Source organism: Colobus angolensis, unplaced genomic scaffold (genome assembly GCF_000951035.1).
Source record: "Colobus angolensis palliatus isolate OR3802 unplaced genomic scaffold, Cang.pa_1.0 Scaffold184, whole genome shotgun sequence".
Taxonomy (NCBI): domain Eukaryota; kingdom Metazoa; phylum Chordata; class Mammalia; order Primates; family Cercopithecidae; genus Colobus; species Colobus angolensis.
Window position 1 is genome coordinate 577,122 of NW_012114977.1, and position 18,400 is coordinate 595,521.

At 44.5% G+C, this 18,400-nt stretch overlaps 1 protein-coding gene across 1 annotated transcript in view; it reads right to left on the reverse strand.

The window, feature by feature from the left end:
• CSGALNACT1 (chondroitin sulfate N-acetylgalactosaminyltransferase 1) overlaps positions 1 to 18,400 on the reverse strand; it is a 205,135-nt gene that overhangs the window by 92,411 nt on the left and 94,324 nt on the right. Inside the window, exon 3 of the mRNA XM_011939786.1 lies at positions 10,042 to 10,971. Coding sequence (XP_011795176.1) covers positions 10,042 to 10,675 — 634 coding nt within the window. The 5' untranslated portion in view covers positions 10,676 to 10,971. The remainder of the gene's footprint in view (positions 1 to 10,041; positions 10,972 to 18,400) is intronic.

Sequence of the window (18,400 nt, forward strand, 5' to 3'; positions counted from 1 at the left end):
GGAAGTTGTCTACCTCTGATGGGCACATCATCAACTTCAACTTTGACAATTTCAGCCAAAGCTCTGGACTCAAGCTTAATAAACCCGGATTCTTTGACTTTGTTGACAAAAACTTCTCCTGGGTCTCCATATTTAGCAAATAGTCTTTTGAATTCGTCCTCTGTGATATCAGCAGGTAGATTCCCAACACACAACAGACATCGCTGTGTATACGTTTTTTCTCTAAGCTTCCTCAAGAGAGACAAGTTTGCTGCAAACCCCTCCAACGCCTGAGATCATCTTCTCGAGTACCTGGTGGTGCTGGCGGCCCCCACAGTGCTCCCCGCTGTTTCGATGCCAGCCTTGGGGTGGCCACCAGGAGTGCTTAGGCCAGACCACCACCTGGCTGTGGCCCGCCAGACATTTTGCCACCCTTGGGACCGCCCAGGCCTGGGCTCTGCTTAGGGCCCCCGACCCGGGGGCCTCCGGCCTGAGGAGCAGTGGTGGGGATCCGGCTGGGTAGCGGCGCCCGGTGGGCGGCTGAAGTGAGGTGACTGTGGGCAGCAGGGTCTGGCCTGGCCCAAACCCTGGTGGGGCCCCATAGTTTAGGGGAGTGGTGGGCGGGGCCGAGCTGGAAACTACTGGCTACTCGGGGAGCGGGGCGGGTTCCTGAGCAATCACACAGGCTTGGAAGAGTCCTGGGGTTGGGGCCCTGCTGCGGCTGTGGATACGGTGATAACCGCTGTCGCGGTGGCTGCTGCCGCTGCTGCTGGTGTGGAGGCAGTGGCGGGATTGGAGGCGTGGGACGGCTCTGCCCCGGCCAGGACCCATGGGGCCACGGTTCTGATGGAGGCCCTGGGCCGGGCGGCAGGAACGGACATCATGGAGGCCGCCACGGCCGCGAATCCGGAGCCTATTCCAAGACACGCCTGTGGTCAAGGGGCGGTCGAGGCAGAAGCGAAGAAGACGCTCAGGAAATGAGGAGGCCACCTTGCTTTACACAAAATGGCGGATGACACAGGCCTAAACTTTTCTCCCAAGAGGTTTTGAGCAATTTCAGATATACTGATTTATTGCACAGGAGTATAGGGGCTGACTGCTGAAGGAGACTTGGATACTGCGCTCAAGGAATGAACCGCCTAGAAAGGGCAGTAAGAGTCAGGAGACCAGGTTCTTCCACTGACCAGCAGCAGCAGGACCCTGAGGAGCTATATTTCTTGAAACCTTACTTAGCTCTGCTCAAACCTGGGATAATATGAAATGCAAAGGTTGCTGTGAAGGCCATGCAATTATCGAACAGAAAAACCTACTGTTTTCAACTACTGCTGATAGAAGTTATCAGTGAAGACTGGGTAAGTCTGAGTGAAGAGCTCTAAGACTAGATAGAGAAATGAGAAGTGCCTGCAAGCACAATGTACTATCTTGAGAAGAATGAGAGGGGACTCCCAGTTGGAAGCATCCAAAAAGACTTCACAGGAAAACGGAATGTATAACATTGAACACACACAAGTTGGGAGCAGAGCTTTGTCCACGAAGGATTCTGCAGAGTAGGAATGTCAGGGCATGCACAAGAATAATCATTCAGCATCAGGTGGAGAAGGTTAGGAAGGTGCAGTAGGAAATGAAGTTGAAAAAGTACATTAGGTCCATCCAGATCGTGGAGTCTTCCAAGACTGCCTACACTGTGGATTTATATAAAATCCAAACTTACATAAAGTATTATATTTTGGAGAGTATCACAGAACTGTAAACCCTATCTCTTTGCTTAAGGAACGGACAAGCAAGCCAACCCGCTCTGTAACCTTAATCAACTAGGTGTTTTGAGTTCAGTGTTTTCTCCTGACTCTCACATTTGCCCATAATGTTGTAATGACTCTGAAACAAGCACAGCATTGTAAGAAACTTAAGATGAGGCAAAACAAACACACAAAAACTAAAAAATAAAATGAACACAGTGTTTGAGGAGTTGAAATAATGCTTTTCCTGCTAAAGGCTCCTGGACACCACATGTTCGTCCCCCGATTAAGTTAATAAATTCGTCTTCAGCATCTTCTCCCTGTGCCTCTTTCTGCTTGTTTCCTCCAAGACTGCATGCTTTTCCTTTTATTCCTACCAAAACTTCTTCCCAAGAAAGTTGTATACAACTCACCAGTGTGGGACCTCTCCCCAAGGTGTTTGCACGTGCTGGTTGTGTTTTTACGGGATTTCCCTACATCATTCTGATACCAGAAAAGAGTGTATTTGTTCAGAGACCTTCAGAGCATAAGAGATGGCACAGTGGGGGGCCGAGATCTAAGGCGGAGAGCAGAGACAGCTTTCCCATCTTGGTTCTGTCACTGAGCAGGGGAACCACAGAAATGTTAGTTAACTGATTTGAACTTCCTATTACACATAGACAAAGTGGAGATAATGCGAGTGTCCACCTCACTGGTAGAAGAGGGGATTAAATCTGACAGTGCCTAGTGAAATGTTGGAAATAGGGCTTGATACACAGACACAAGATCAGCTGCATCAACCTCAGCAATACCCACTGACCGCCGGGATCTCCAGGATGCTGCAGTTCCTTGGGCACCAGGTAACCACAGCAAATGGGAGGGGGCAAGGGGCTCTTTGGAACCCAAAAGCTGAGCTCACTGCCTCCTAGGAAGGAAGAACTTTTAAACTATAATGGCTCTCCAGATCTAGAGGATTCCTGAGCACTCATGAGGTACATTCCCCAGTGACTGTGGGTCCTGCTTGCTGGTCATGCTGATCTCATCCCAAACCCTACACCAGAATCCTATTCCTGAATCAGTCTACTTTCTGGCACCCCGCCCTCTGCTGCCCTTCTCACTCCCTCACCAGTAAAGCCCTTTCACCCTTCAAGCCCAACACAGGTCCTACCTCCCCTAACATCTTCCCTGACCAGGTAGTGAGCATCCAGCCACCAATTCTGAAGCTCCCTGAGCCAAGGGTCAGTTTCCTCCACTGAATCCTAGATCATTCTGTGAAAGGAAAATAAATCCTCGGGCCCCCAAATCACTAAGCTAAAGAGAAAAGTCAAGCTGTGAACTGCTCAGGGCCAGCCTGCCTCCCAATCTAGTCAAAGTCACCCCTCTGCTCCCTGAGATAAATGCATATCTGATTGCCTACTTTGGAGAGGCTAATCAGAAACCCAAAAGAACACAACCATTTATCTCTTACATACGTAAGACCTGGAAGGCCCCTCCCCGTTGAGTCTTACTACCTTTGCTATGAGTTGTCCTGTCTTTCCAGATCGAACCAATGTTCATCCTACATATGTTGATTGATGTCTCATGTCTCCCTAACATGTATAAAACTAAACCGTGCCCTGACCACCTTGGGCACATGTCATGAGAACCTCCTCAGGCTGCGTCAACGGGCGCGCATCCACAACCGTGGCAAAATAAACTTTCTAAATTAACTGAGACCTGTCTCAGAATTGACGGTTCACAATTCACAGTTCTGTCTCCTCCCTGAGGCAGGTTACCAGGTCTTTCAAGCGTGAGACCTGGCTTTCTCCTCCTTTTCTAGCCCCAAACACACATGTTGATTAAGCCTTGGTGCAGAACCACATCCACAACCGTAACTGAGGAAAAACTGGGATGCTGATTAAAAAACTTCCATCCTTTCCCAACAATGTCTCCTACTCAACACAGGTGAGATGGGAGAGGATGAGCAGCAGCGCCTGCCATACTAATGGGACTGCATCATTCATGTGCAGGCAGCTCTTTGCCTGCCCATCTCCCCTCCTGAGCCTGCAGCAGCTTCAACTCACACAGAACACACGTCCTTCCAATTTGTGTGCAATCCAGCCAGAACTCCTCTTTCCCCTAAGCCTTTCCTGAACACTCCAGATAAACTCAAGTTCCTTCATCTTTGACCTCCCATAACATCACAAATGGTCTCTCATAACATATTCTTAATAGGAAACATAAGCCAGGAAGAATAGTGATATCTTCATTAAGCAAACAAAAAGGGCGGGATGCAGTGGCTCATGCCTGTAATCTCAACGCTTTGGGATGCCAAGGTGGGAGGATCACTTGAGGCCAGGAGCTCAAGACCAGCCTAGGAAATACTGTGAGACCCCATTTCTATGAAGATGTTTAAAAAATTAGTTGGGCATGGTGGTGTACACCTGTAGCTCAGCTGCTCCGAAGGCCAAGGTGAGGGAATCACTTGAGCCCAGGAAATTGAGGCTGCAATGAGTCACGATTGTGCCACTGCACACCAGCCTGAGCAACAGAGTGAGACCCTGTCTCAAAAACAAACAAACAAACAAAACAAAATTAAAAACCCCCAAATCCTCTGACTCACCCATCTCTTCTAGGAAGCCTGTCCTATATTCTGGGCTTGGGTAGATGCCCTTTCATTATAGTCACAAAATCTCCAAGACATATCTCTATCATAGCATTTACCATATGGTATCATAAGTGTCTGCATCTACCATCAGACTGCAAAATTCTTGCAGTCTTGCTGATTCAGCTTTGTGTGTTTGGGGCCTAACACAGTTCTTGGAACATAGTGAGCACTCACATAATGTATGGTGAATGAGTGCAACCTTCTGGCCAAAAATAAATAAATAATAAAAACAAACAATTAATGAATGTTTTTTCCCTGGGAACTAAATTGTTTTGAATAAGGATAATACAGTTAACAGCAAAATCACCACAACGCAAGGCCAGATTTGCCAGTTTCTGCAGTTGCAACAAAATGCTCTGTGCACAGGCTCCATCTGCCCCCATCCATGGTCAACAGAGCTGGTCCTCAGCAAAGGTATCAGGAATGTATTGTTAGACTCATAATTCCATATTCCTTTTCCTTGACCTCTTCCTTCTGTCCCCTCCACCTTGGAGGTCGGACCAGCTACACAGTTTACAGGGCCCAGTGCAAAATGAAAATGTGGGGCCCCTTAAACACGATTAAGAATGTCAATTCTGAGACAGATGAACATTAATTCTAGCATGGGGCTCTTTGGGTTGCAGGATCCTGATGGGAGGCCTGGGGACTGGATTCCTGGCAGTTGCTAGAAATCCAAGACTAGGCTACTCTTTTCTCACCATCACCACAAGGAGGGATTCGTTCTCCAAAGTACAGCCTCAAGCCATGTATTTGCATTTAAGTCTCTTATCTCTAATTTTGGAATGAAAAGCATTTATCCTTCCTTATAGGGACTTAAAGCATCAGCAAACGCATGGAGATATTTGAAAGCAGTAAAAGGATAAAGGGGCCTGGTGAGAGAGGAACCTCATATCACACAGGCCTACTCCACAATGGAGAATAAACCACTGGGTTGTTTCAGAACACAGTGAAATGACGGTAGCGAGGAAGACCCCGGTTCTGCCACCCCGGCTTCCCTGGGGATGCTGGCTCAGAGTTCCCAAGCCTAACTCAGACTCTGATGTCCTTTTACTGTCCTGCCTGTGAGTCTCCTCCCACTACACCCCAAATGCAAGTGAGACCCACCACTATGGAGAATCCCCACTCTTCCTTATCTCTGCACCAAGATGTCCAGATACCTCTCAAATGTCCAGAATGCACCTGAAAGGCTGTCTTATGATTTGCACTGCGAGTCACAAAGTTGCTATCACTGAAATGGCACACTGACATAAGGACCCACTTCCTGTCTGCTAACATCCCCAGCACACTGCTCACCAAGCATGCAGGACCTGAAATTCTATTTGACTCATCCAGAGAAGCTTTAGCAAAGTGGTCACAGAGCGTTCCTTAGAGACTACTTAGTGATACACCACAACAAGTGAAGTAAAAAACTCACTATCCCTGTGAGGTGTTTGTTGTAGAGTATCAGGAGGTTGGCATTGACTGTACAGCCTGCTAATAAGTGTTTATAGCTATCTCCCTGTGTCTTTGCTTTAAAACATATCTCAGGGTGCCCTCTTAGTCCATCGTGTGCTGCTACACCAAACGACCTGAGGCTGGGTTATTTACAAAGGACAGAAATCTATTTCCTCACAGTTACGGAGGCCGGTAAGTCCAAGATCAAGGCACAGGCAGGTTCAGTTGTCTGGTAAGGGCTGTAACCTCCAGAGGAGAGGAATGCAGTGTCCTCCCAGGATAAAAGGCATACGGGCAGAGGCCGGGTGCAATGGCTCGCACCTGTAATCCCAGCACTTTGGGAGGCTGAGATAGGCTGATCACTTGAGATCAGGAGTTTCAGATTAGCCTGGCCCACATAGTGAAAGTCCATCTCTACTAAAAGTACAAAAAGTAGCCAGGCATAATGGCGTGAGCCTGTAGTCCCACCTGCTCAGGAGACTGAGGCAGGAGAATCCCCTGAACCCAGGAGATGGAGGTTGCAGTGAGCTGTGATTCAACCAACCTGGGTCACAGAGTGAGACTCCATCTCAAAAAAAAAAAAAAAAAAAAAAAAAAAAAAGTAAGGACAAGCTACCAAATGCTACATAGAATCTCTTTTACTCTTTTACATAGGCCTTAATTCCTTATATATATGAGAGAGGAGCCCTCATGGCCTAACAATCATCTTTTAAAGGCCCCAACACGTAATGCTATCACATTGGCAACATCTGAATTTTGCAGGGGACACATTCAAAGCATAGCACCCCCAAAGCCTTCAGTTTTGTGTGGAACATAGCTTAGGTTCCATCTCATCTCGTAATCAAGCCTTTTGCATCTGGCCCACTCTCACCACACTACTAACCCTGCAGAGGCTGGAGGAGGATTAGCCACACAGGCTGGTGACAGAAAAGCAAACCCATGGAGATGGTAGACACAAATGCCTCACATAGGAGTCACACTATCAGATGTTTGGATTGTGAAAGAGCGTTTGGAAAGCTAATTCGTTTGACGGGATGGTGTCAAACTTAGGTCCAAGGGATCTATTTAAAAACAGGAAATCAGAGCCAAAATATGTGCCACTTAGATCTCAGGATTAGTTTGTATATCCTATCCTGAAGGAATAACTAAACCACAAGCAGAAAACGGGATTTTCTGTGTACTTGAGATAAACAGTGAAGCACAGGATTTGATCCCATCTCTACTCTCACTTCTCTTCCCAGATGGTTGTAAAAAATTAGTGCGCTTATGTAAGAATCCAACACAAAAAGCAGTGCCAATGGAACATCTGGGGAAAGGGAAAAAAGAGACAAAAATCACTTCCTCTGTGTTTTGAGGGTAGATAATAATGAAATAAATATAGATAAATTAGACATCTGTGTGTTATTTTCCCTCTGTAAGCTTCACAGAACTGTAGAAAGTGGCCACAGAGAGACCAGATCTTACAAGTAACGTATCTAATTCCTTCCTTTTATAGAGGAGGATACCAAAGGGAAGGTGGCTTGTCCTGCCTGGATCACCCGGCAGGCTGAATGGGAGAGTATCTCTGAGAGATGGTTGTTTGGTAAAGCTATGGAGAAAAGCTTTGTATTTTGCAGGCAAGAGAGACCAGAACACTGGGCTGGGTAGGGCCACAGAGGACATATATGTTAAGTCTCTTGTTGACAGATTAGGAAACTGAGTCTCAAGGAGCTTAAGGGTCTTGGTCAAAATCATAGCTTCCCAAGCTTGTGTCATCATGCCATTTCTCTCACAATTAGCCTTAAGTTTTATATCACTAGGATCATCTGCAAGCATGCCTTGGACTTTTCTTGTTATTTTTTAAATACAAAGAATCCCCATCTTTGTCATACTACTTCAGAGTTCAGCAAATTTGTTCTTCGTTTGGAACTCTCAAAGTGTGGAGAACTCCTGTTTCTAACCAAGTTTTCCCATGAACTTTTGAGAAATTGCTTCAACTTTGGATTACTGAAACCCAAAACCTCAAATCACTCTAAGGTTAGGAACCCAAAGAAGTTATTTCAAAGATAAATTTCACCCTTATAAAGTCCTGTCACTTGCTGTAACTCATTACAGAAGACAAATCTCAAACGAGACCTTTCCATTCCCTTCTTTCTCCTTAACTAGGTATGGATCAAAGAAGTGTGAACCAGGATTGAAAAGGTCCCCAAAAGTAATTCAGTCCGATCACCTCTCTGAAGTTGGATCATCATTTATAACCTCCTGGCCAAATGGTCACCCAGTTGACGATAGAATTCTTGAAGTGCCAGGAATCCCACTTTGTTCTGAAACATCACTATTCTCAAAGCTACTCCTTATACTGCACTTAATTCTATCACCCCTGCAGCTTCCTCTGACCTGTAGAATCTTTCACAAGGCCCTGCTTCCTGTGACTATAAAAGATTGCCTCCACAATCTCGTGTTATTGATAACATTTTTCAAAATGAAATAAACTCCTTATGATAGTGCAATCTCTATAAATATATTGCAAGTGTTTGCTTTTATTTACTCATCAGACAAAAACAGTTGACTAGACTTTCACCAAATATGGAAGACACATATGGATTGATCTGCCTTAAAAAAAGCTGAGAGTTGCCCATGAAATCAACATTGAGTAACTATGATGTCACTGTCTCTAAAAGAAGGTCAGCCAAGCCTCAGCGCAAATATACTCAGGGGCAAGAGGCTGGCGTCACTGCTGATTGAGAAAGATAGGCCTTATGTCTTAAACTACTGTGCATAGAATAGCAGATAGATTTCAAATATGAATGCAGATTGAACATCACAAGGTCACACATTCCAAATTGCAGACGCTGATTTGCAATCAAGTTCTTTTGAAATTGCTCTGTATATGGGCAGTTCTATGTAGCACACCCCAGGGAGAGTGACAACCAGGATCTTTTTTTAATGATGTTTAATGATTTTCCCTGGGGGTTGGCTAGTAAACCAATACATGTGGAAATGCTTTATAAACTGTGAAGTACTATAAAATGTGATGTTGCACCATCATCATTCTATTTTGAACTCTGTGTGCTTACCATGTGCTTATACTGTCAAATGTCCTGAACATTCTAGACATTTTTACTATTTCATATAAACGAGGTGTTTTTGTTTGTTTGTTTGTTTGTTTATCTCACACCAAAGACGATCTTGTAAAAGATTTCTTTACCTGGCTCTAGGCATATAAAAACTGATGATACACTAAAATTGCAACAATTTATGGTTCACATATCAGGTCTAAAAAAGCATAAAAGAAGAAAGTGTCCAAAGAACACAGGTATAAACAGCAGCAGGAGGGTTTTTGATTTGATGAAAGAGACTCAGTTTTGCCTGTAGGCCCGTGAGACAGTGGCTATATAACCAAAGTAGGGAGTAGGGTTAGGTGGACACAGCTATATTTCTGGGCAAGATGAATTATATTCTATTCAGAAATGGGGAAAGACTAGATGCCCTTGAAGCTACTTCTTTTCCCAAATTATTAGTTGATTTTTGAAGCAGTAACAATAGATAAGAAGACATTAACTTCCCAGAAACTGGACAAGACTGTCTTCTAAAATTAGACACAAGCACAAATTAACACTAGGCTGTCCTACACCCGTGTAAAAAAGATGAGCCATCATCTCACTAGTTTCCATGTGCTTTGACAATCTGCATGATATAACGTAGAGGTTAAGGAGACAGACTCTGGAGTTAAGACTTCCAGGGTTCAAATCCTGGTTCTGTCACTTGTTAGCTGAGCAACTTTAGGTATTTAATTAATTAAACTACACCTCCATTTCCTCATTCCCTAATGGGGTCATTACAAGGGAAAAGAATAAGTGTGGCTGGCACAATGTACGTGCAATAACATGTGCTTGTTATTATTCTGTTCATGGGCTTGCTAACCAAGTTCAGTTACTAGAAGTGCCTGTGAGAAGGGCTAAAATAAAAATGCCGTCATATTTTATTTGGGTTTCAAAGTTTTATGTTTATCTATTTTAAAAATGAAACCAAGAAGTTCTACCTTCTTCTGCCAAGGAACAATGAAACTGTCCACTCAATGACTGTGGTTTCCATGAGAAAGTAAGTGGAAACAGATGTTTCTGAAAAATATAAAACCATGCCGTACCTTTTGGTGTCACACACATAAAACTTTCCACCAGCCATCCCAGAGCCAGCTGCCAGCCTCCTGCAGCTGGAACCTGCCTGGGTGCCAGGACTCCCCAATTCCTTTTCTTCTCCTTTCCCCCCAGTTCACAAAATGCTAACCTTCTATGAAATCAGAGGCTGTGTAAGGACGATGATTGGGGCTGTTCTCTGCAGGACTGTTCAGGGTCTCCAAGGCCGATTCAATGGCTTCCACCAACTCATCCCGCTTGTCCTTCCTCACAGGCTTCTCCTCGGGGTGGCGGGTAAGGCCAGTCTCCAGCTGGTACACCTTCTGTAGAGTAAAGCTATCAAAAGGCACTGCTGCATACTCCGTGGCCAGCTTGACACCAGCATGCACCTCTGCCTTGTCCACCTGCGAGTGCAGGAAGGCCAGGAGGTCAGCCTGGGTTTTCTCTGGGGGGCTCCTGTCCAGCCCCAGGCCAGCAGCATCGCTGGCTTGGTACTGCCCGTTCCTGAGCTGCTCACTCCTCTCCTGCAGCTCCTCCTTGAGCTGCGCGATCTGCCGCTTCAGGCTGCTTACGTAGTTGCGGTGCTGCTCCTCCCACTCCTGCAGGACGGCCTGGTACCCCTCCTTCCCCGTGGGGCTGTTGGCCCTGGGCAGTGCCAGCTGCTCGTCGTCACCTTTTGGGGTGCAGGCCAACATGTACAGGACGGAGATGGCACAGCAGAGGAGCACCAGCAAAACCACCACCCGGGAAATCCACGCAAGCAGCCCCCGGCGAACCATCATCATTCAGGAATCAGCCATGCGTCCAGAACCGGTGGCATCCCTGGAAGCCAGGGTCCCCACGGAAGGGCTTCCCTGGGCTAGACCACAGGAAGCATGCTTTTGGGGCCCCCAGAGCTGCTTGCATCCATTTCCTTCTAGAATGAGTTCTGCCTCTTGGAATTAACCACCACACAGAGCAGCTTCTCTACTTTCAAAGGATGATCTTCCAGGCAGAAGCAATGACTTAAGTGAAATCTCCAAGTTTTCACCTTCATTCCCATCATAGCCTTTCTGATGTGCAGCCAACAGCAAGAGGGGACCTGGGAAGAAACACAAATGACAGCAACACTTAATCGAGACAACGACTCTGTCATGCTCCCTACGGCAATCAATATCCAACAGATCTCCTGTGAGAGTTATGGAAAATGCCTATGATAGATGATTAAGTATTGTTAAATGTGTATAAATCAGAACACAAACGCGCATCTGCAGTGTAATGCAAATAAGCAACAAAGGACACAGAAAAAAGATTGAAAGGAAAATGGCAAAATGTGAACAATAATTCTCTCCAGATGGAAAGATTACGAGTCATCTTTCTGCTTCCATTTTTCTGTATCTTGTAATTTCTGCCTAGTGGCACACGTTCTGATGGTTAAAGGGAAAAAAGCAAAAATGTTAATGACACCGGAGTTGCCGCCAGGTGACTACTTGGCCAGAGCCTGTGCTGTGTTAGTTTGGCCCCTCCAGGTCTTATGCTAAAATGTGACCCCCAGTGTTGGGAGGTGGGGCCTGGTGGGAGGTGCCAGGATCATGGGGGTGGATCCCTCAGGCATGGCTTGGTACCATTCTTGCTGGAGTGAGTTGGCACTCTTAGCTCCCATGAGAACTTGTTGAAAAGAGCCTGGCGCTTTGTCTCTCTCTATCCCCACTCCCTCCTGCTTCCACCATCTAATGCCTGCTGCCTGTCACCTTCTACCGTGAGTGGAAGCAGCCTGAGGCTCTCATCAGAAGCAGATGCTGGCGCCATGCTTCCTGTACAGCCTGCGGAACTGCAAGCCAGATAAACCTCTTTTCTTTGTAAGTTATGTAGCTTCAGGTATTCCTTTAGAGCGGCAAGAACGAACTAAGCCTGCCAGCAGCTGTGGATGCAGCCAGGTGAGCCCACATGCGTTCACCTGTGTGCACTCACTCAGAGCAGGCCTGACAGGGGATCAACATGGTTCCAAGCTTTCTGCTGAGGAACTGAGGAAGCATCCAGAGGTTCAAATATACAAATAATAAATGTGGACAGTAACACATCCAGAAGGGATCAGGAGACAGTGGTTCCAGCTAACTCTTTGATTCTGCTTGCAGACAAGAGAAGATGAATTTATCATAGAAGAGATGAGGTTGGGAGAAGAAGAGAGATCAGAATCAGAAATACTGTCCTGTTGGGACCCAAATCCCAGTTATATCTCTGCTCCAGTGTCTGTGAGGAATTCTGTGTCCTGATTCTTCATAAGAAATACTCAGACAGGTCCCAGGACCTTTCACACACTCTGCACCTCGACTTTCAATCTCGATAAATGAGAAGAAGCCAGTCTGACTGCCTTCTTCATTTCCCCCTGGGGTCACCCTTCCTCATCCTCCACTCATCATGGACATTTCCACAGCACACTCCTTTTCAGATGTGCTCCTTCCTTAATCCCTTTTCCTTGTCTTCCTCTACCCATCTTAGCCAGATAAACAAACAAAAAAAGAATGATTAATGGAAAATAAACAGAATAGAACTTCTTGTCTAGGGATATTTTAATGAAACCTTCCTATATGCATCTTTCTTTCTTTTTTTTCTTTTCTTTTTTTTTTCTTTTTTTTGTTGAGACAGAGTCTCGCTCTTTTGTCAGGCTGGAATGTAGTCGTGTGATCTTGGCTCACTGCAACCTCTGCCTCCTGGGTTCAAGCAATTCCCCTGCCTGAGCCTCCTGAGTAGCTGGGATTACAGGCACACATCACCATGCTCAGCTAATGTTTTTGTATTTTAGTAGAGATGGGATTTCACCATGTTGGCCAGGATGGTCTCCATCTCCTAACCTCATGATCCACCCGCCTTGGCCTCCCAAAGTACTGGGATTACAGGTGTGAGCCGCCGTGCCCGGCCCTCCTGGATGCATCTTTCTATATCACTTCACTCACAAACAAGCTCCCTGAGGGTATCATGCTATTGCCATTTCACAAAAACTTCTCATTTTAAGAAATCCTCATAACTAAATTATTCTTTATATAGTCTTCATCCAACTCAGAAAGCCAGATTCTGGGCCAAAAATCATCTCATTTACTGGTAGCCTATCCCATTTACCAATGAGAAGAAGAGCCCAGCCCAGTCAATTCGCACATTCAGGACCCTTGGGAGAAAAGAGAGAAATGTTCCTCTCAAAGACAGAATGTTAACAACCTCCTTGACTTTACTTGAATATTCACTTGCTATGCACCATGTCTACACAACAATTCCTCTTCTATTACCGAGGAGATATACCTCTTAGTGATATCACTATGCTATCAAAATAGTTTATTTCTCAACTTTTCTGAGAAATTCAACACTTAACATTCTAATATTTCCTTTGGCCCAAGGATCCTCTCTACTGTAATTTAGAACAACACACAGTTATTAGTGCTAGGTTTAAAGTGCATGTTTAGACCTGGAAGCCTTTTCCATCTGATGAAAATCTTGGGATTTGTATAATTACTATAATTCTGTGATCGAAAACAGCTCAGCTTTGGTGTTCAGGCACCTTGCTGTTTGTAATGAAGTCTCTCAGATAAACTCATTATATCCAAGTATTAAATTACCAGTGAAGACATGTTATCATGCTATTCTGCCACTTTCAAGACTCCTACTTTAAATACATTATCATTAAAGACAAAACAAGCAAATCAAAAAACAAAATTGGAATAGTCAACACATTTTGTTGTGTTCTAGAAACTTAAATTATGCAGTTTTCTCTCCGAGTTTTCTAATAAAATTGTTGTATTTGCATAAAAGATGAAAATCATGTTGGTTAACTGAATGCCATTTGAAAACTAAATCTGTGATTTGAAAATTTAAAACTAGAATATCTTTTTGTTCTGTTCTATAATTTTCTTCAAGATCTAGTTTGGCTTTTGAAATTCACTAGTATAAATTTCAAACTTATTTGGTATTCTACTCTTTGGAGAAAAGGAGCAAAAGTGGAAAAGACAGATTTTTAGGAGGAATGGGCATTTTTTATAGAAATAACAAAAAGCGGTAAGAATTGCCACCAAGGAGGCAGTGATCAGTTTTTCCTTTGAAATGCCAGAAGTAGGTAACACGTGTCGGAAACAAAACTCCATTCTTTAACAGACAAAATATTTCTGAACCGTTCCAGCAATCTCAGCTGTAATCAAAAGCTTACCAACTGGTTATACTGAAGAGGCTGGGAGTATCTGCTTCCTGAAGTCAGGAGAGGCTTTTATCCTTTGGATTCTTGCTGCTATAAAGACTTCAGGCTTTTCCTTCGGTAGCACAAAACATCATTCTTAAAAGTGGGTGCTGGCCAGGCGCGGTGGCTCACAGCTGTAATCCCAACATTTTGGGAGGCCAAGATGGGCGGATCACTTGAGGTCAGGAGTTCAAGACCAGCCCGGCCAACATGGCAAAATCCTGCCTCTACTAAGAATACAAAAATTAGGCATGGTGGCGTGTGCGGTGTGTAATCCTAGCTAACGTGGATGCTGAGGCATGAGAATTGCTTCAACCCAGGAGGCAGAAGTTGCAGTGAGCTGAGACTGCACCACTGCACTCCAGCCTGGACAACAGTGCAAGACTCTGTCTCAAAAAAAAAAGAAAAAAAAAAAAGAATGTCACCTTACCACCTCTGCCACCTTCATGAAAAACCACCTTGATGAGACATAACTGGACCAATATATACCTAAGCCACAAGAGCTCTGTGCAATCTCCTTCTCTTAGCAGCAGTGGGAGAATTGAAGAGCTAACATTTATATGTTCACAGACTTGTAGATGGAAACCACCGTGTAATTACCAAGCACTACTAGAAGTTAGAGATGACAGTGAAAACACAGCTTCATGTGATCACAGCAGCAATGAGCTACTATTTTAAGAAGTTAGAAAGGCACCCAGATTTTTAGACCAGCTCAATCTCTTGGGGGTGGCTGTAGGATGGAGAGAGTGGGGAGCAACGAGTCCCTGTCAACAACAAATTTTAGGACCCTTGGAAGAAGGGAGATGCATATTCCCAGGTTATTTATTTATTTTTAACTGTAGAAAATCCTTGTGCTCATCAGGTTTATTGACTCTGCCATTTTTAAATGTTCATCCTTACGAACTGTTTTGCCTAATACTTTCCTATCCCTGGCCAAACCCCCAGTGATGGATCTGTGATGCATCATGTCTGAAACTGTGGATTTATTGATTTGAATGAAGGAGATATCCAAGCACAATGCCTTGCCTACCATTCCTACAATCTCTGGGCAACAAAACAACGGGAGAAGGCTTCTTTGTGGTCTTCTGTGAAGGCAAAACACTCTGGCAGAGCGATGCTTTTAGGGCTCACTCTGATCTAAGACCCAGAAACAACCTCCAAATAACATAGCAATGGCCAAATAATAGATGACAGTCTCAGTCCACTCTATCTAGGATTCTGTCTTTATTCATCCATACAACAAATAGGCATTAAGCACCTAGTATGTTCAATGCACTGTATAAAAAGTTACAGGAGATGAAAAGGTGAACCAAGAACAAATCCCAACCTCAACAAACTTACTAGCTTGTAGAGGAACTGAGGCCCTTTCAAATAACTATAATTTGAGCCCCAAACAGACAAATACCATTAAAATAGGTATAAAGTGTTAATGACATGTTCCCACCGACCAAATGTATGGGTGAGGAGCGGGAGATGGGAGGATTCAAAAAATACAAACATAATACATTTTAAAATGACAAAAGTTTAAGATAAATGTTATGTGTCATCAATATTTGTCAAGATAAGATATCCAAGTAGTTATAGGTACCGTTTACCATTTCATCTCGGAAGGTAAAACAAAGGCAGTCAGGTTTGTTTCACAGCCTAAGACTTAACCCAAATGTGGCCAGTACATACCGGGATTTCTATGACTAGGACAGAAGGTGCTCTTAGTTTGGGTGTAAGCGTTTCACTCTGCAGATTTCAGTGAACATTTTGGTCACGAGAGCTGTGTACTCTGCCAAGAGATGCCTAGTAATGTTCACAAGAAGCTCACCAATCAAGAAAGACTCAAGGACAAGCCCTGCTGATGAAACGCTGTCAGGGTCAGCAGCATGCAGAAAGGACGGCGGCTTCCTGGCGAGGCCAGGGCAGGCAGCACTACATGCTACAATGACAGGCCTTGTAAGTGATAAAGGAAACTATTCAAGGAGTGGCAATAAATTCTGCAAGACATCTCCACCCCATGTGCAGACACAGCCAAAAGGCTTGATGGAGAAAAAAAACAAGCACGGTCTATGGGGTCAGGAAGCGGTAGACCAAAGCCCTAACACCACAGTGTGAGTCTATTCCACTTGGGCACATACAATCAGCTCTTTGACAGCAAGGGCGCAGACTAACCTTCAGTCAAAGGATTAGCTGTACCAACAGAATATAAACTCGAGTCATATCTCTCGGATAAACATACCATCCTGGATGTGTGTGGAAAGGATTCTTATTCAGAGTTTTCAAATGCTCTCAAAAAATGGATATAAAGTTAGCACTGTCAACTTTATTTGAACATATGGCTTCATTTAGAATTCCCGCTACACCAACTGAATTCCTGTAGGCAGGGTGTGGTAGCCAAGTTCCAAGATGGTCCTCAATGGTCTCTGCCTCCTGGTATTCATACCACTGTGTGTTCGCTCTCACACTGTACTGGGAGCTTGATGTGAGTGACTGTGTTAGTCTGTTCTCACACCGCTATAAAGAACTACCTGAGACTGGGTAATTTATAAAGAAAAGAGGTTTAATTGACTCACAGTTCCACAGCTGTGCAGGAGGCATGGCTGGGGAGGCCTCAGGAAACTTACAATCATGGTGGAAGGGAAAGCAAGTGTATCTTCACATGGCAGCAGAAGAGAGAGTGAAGGGGGAAGTGCTACACACTTTTAAACAACCAGGTCTTGCGAGAACTCACTCACTGTGATGAGAACAGCAAGTGGGAAATCTGCCCCCATGATCCAATCATCTCCCACCAGGTCCCTCCCCCAACACTGGGGATTACAATTCAAAATGAGATTTGGGTGGGGACACAGAGTCAAACCATATCAGTGACCAACAAATACGGCAGAAGAAGTGGTACGGCACTTGTGAGATTAAGTTGTAAAAGGCTGCAGCTTCTGTCTCGGGTGCTCTCTCTCCCAAGCAAGCTGCTATGTTGTGAGCAGCCCTGTGGAGGGACACATGGATGAGGAACTAAAGCCTCCAGCTAACCAACGCCTAGCAAGGAACAGAGGCAGGCCTGCCACCAACCCCCTGAAAGAGCTTGAAAGCGGGTTCTGCAGCCACAGTTAAGGCCTAAGATGACTGCAACCAGAGAGCTTGATTGCAACCCTGAACCAAAACTATCCAGCTAAGCTCCTTCTGGACTCCCGACCCTAAGACCTTGTGAGATAATAAATGTTTGTTACTTTAAGTTTGGGGATAATTTGTTACATTCCAACAGATAGATAACTAATTCACAGGGCCACAGACTTCAGATTTACATAAAAATGCTATCTCTCTACCACACACTATTTTTCATTTTATAAAATGTTTTAATATGCCTTATCTCCTATGATGCTATAATCTTGTGACAGCAGAAATACATTACTGTAATCACTTCTCAGTTTGAGAAAATAAGGGTTAGAGAAGTCACGCGACTCGTCTAAAACCACACAACCTGCAAGCTATAGAAATGGGACTCAAACCCATCCTTGACTTGAAGCCCAATATGCTTTCTACCAAAGCCCTCCAAGATTTTGTTCTTGAACAATGGTCATGAATCCAAAAACTGGTTTTTTGTTTTTTTTTTTTTTAAGTGTCAGGGACTTCAGGAAATCTGTAAAGTTAAAATGTAATATATGTTTTAGAGGAACCCTGTTTCCAAAAACCAGAGTCAACAATGGTGTGCTGCATAGAAGTAGTTGACTATTACAGCACACGGGCCAAGTTAACTGAGAAGTGGTGAAGCGCAGCAGGTCTGCCTTCCCTCCAGCCATTGTCTTTACAGCCAATGGCAGCACTACCCACCAAGTTGCTTAAGCCAGAAGCAGGAAAACCATCCCCAGTCCTTCCTTCTCCATCATCTGCCACTGACTTATCACCACGTGAACATGCTTCCTCTTCCAGAAGTATCTCAAATCAGTTCTCGCATCTCTACCTCCACCACCATCCTACTCAAGGCTCCATCATCTCCCATCCAGACTATGCACTAGATACTGAATATTAGAGGTGGGTGGAGGCACCCAGGACATTGGAGGATGGCGACAATGTGGGACAAAAGAGGACAGCAAAGGTCTTAACATCAAAGGAAAATACTGCAGAACATAATAGAAGACACACAAAAACCACTACAAGGACTGAAAGACCCTAAAGCTTCGAACTCCTACACCCAGTACATTCTGTTCATAGAATTCTCTCTCTCTCTCTCTCTCTATATATATATAATATATATAATATTATATATATTATAATATATATATAGTGCCATCTGCTTTCTTTGAAAGAAAATGAGTGTATACAACCAATA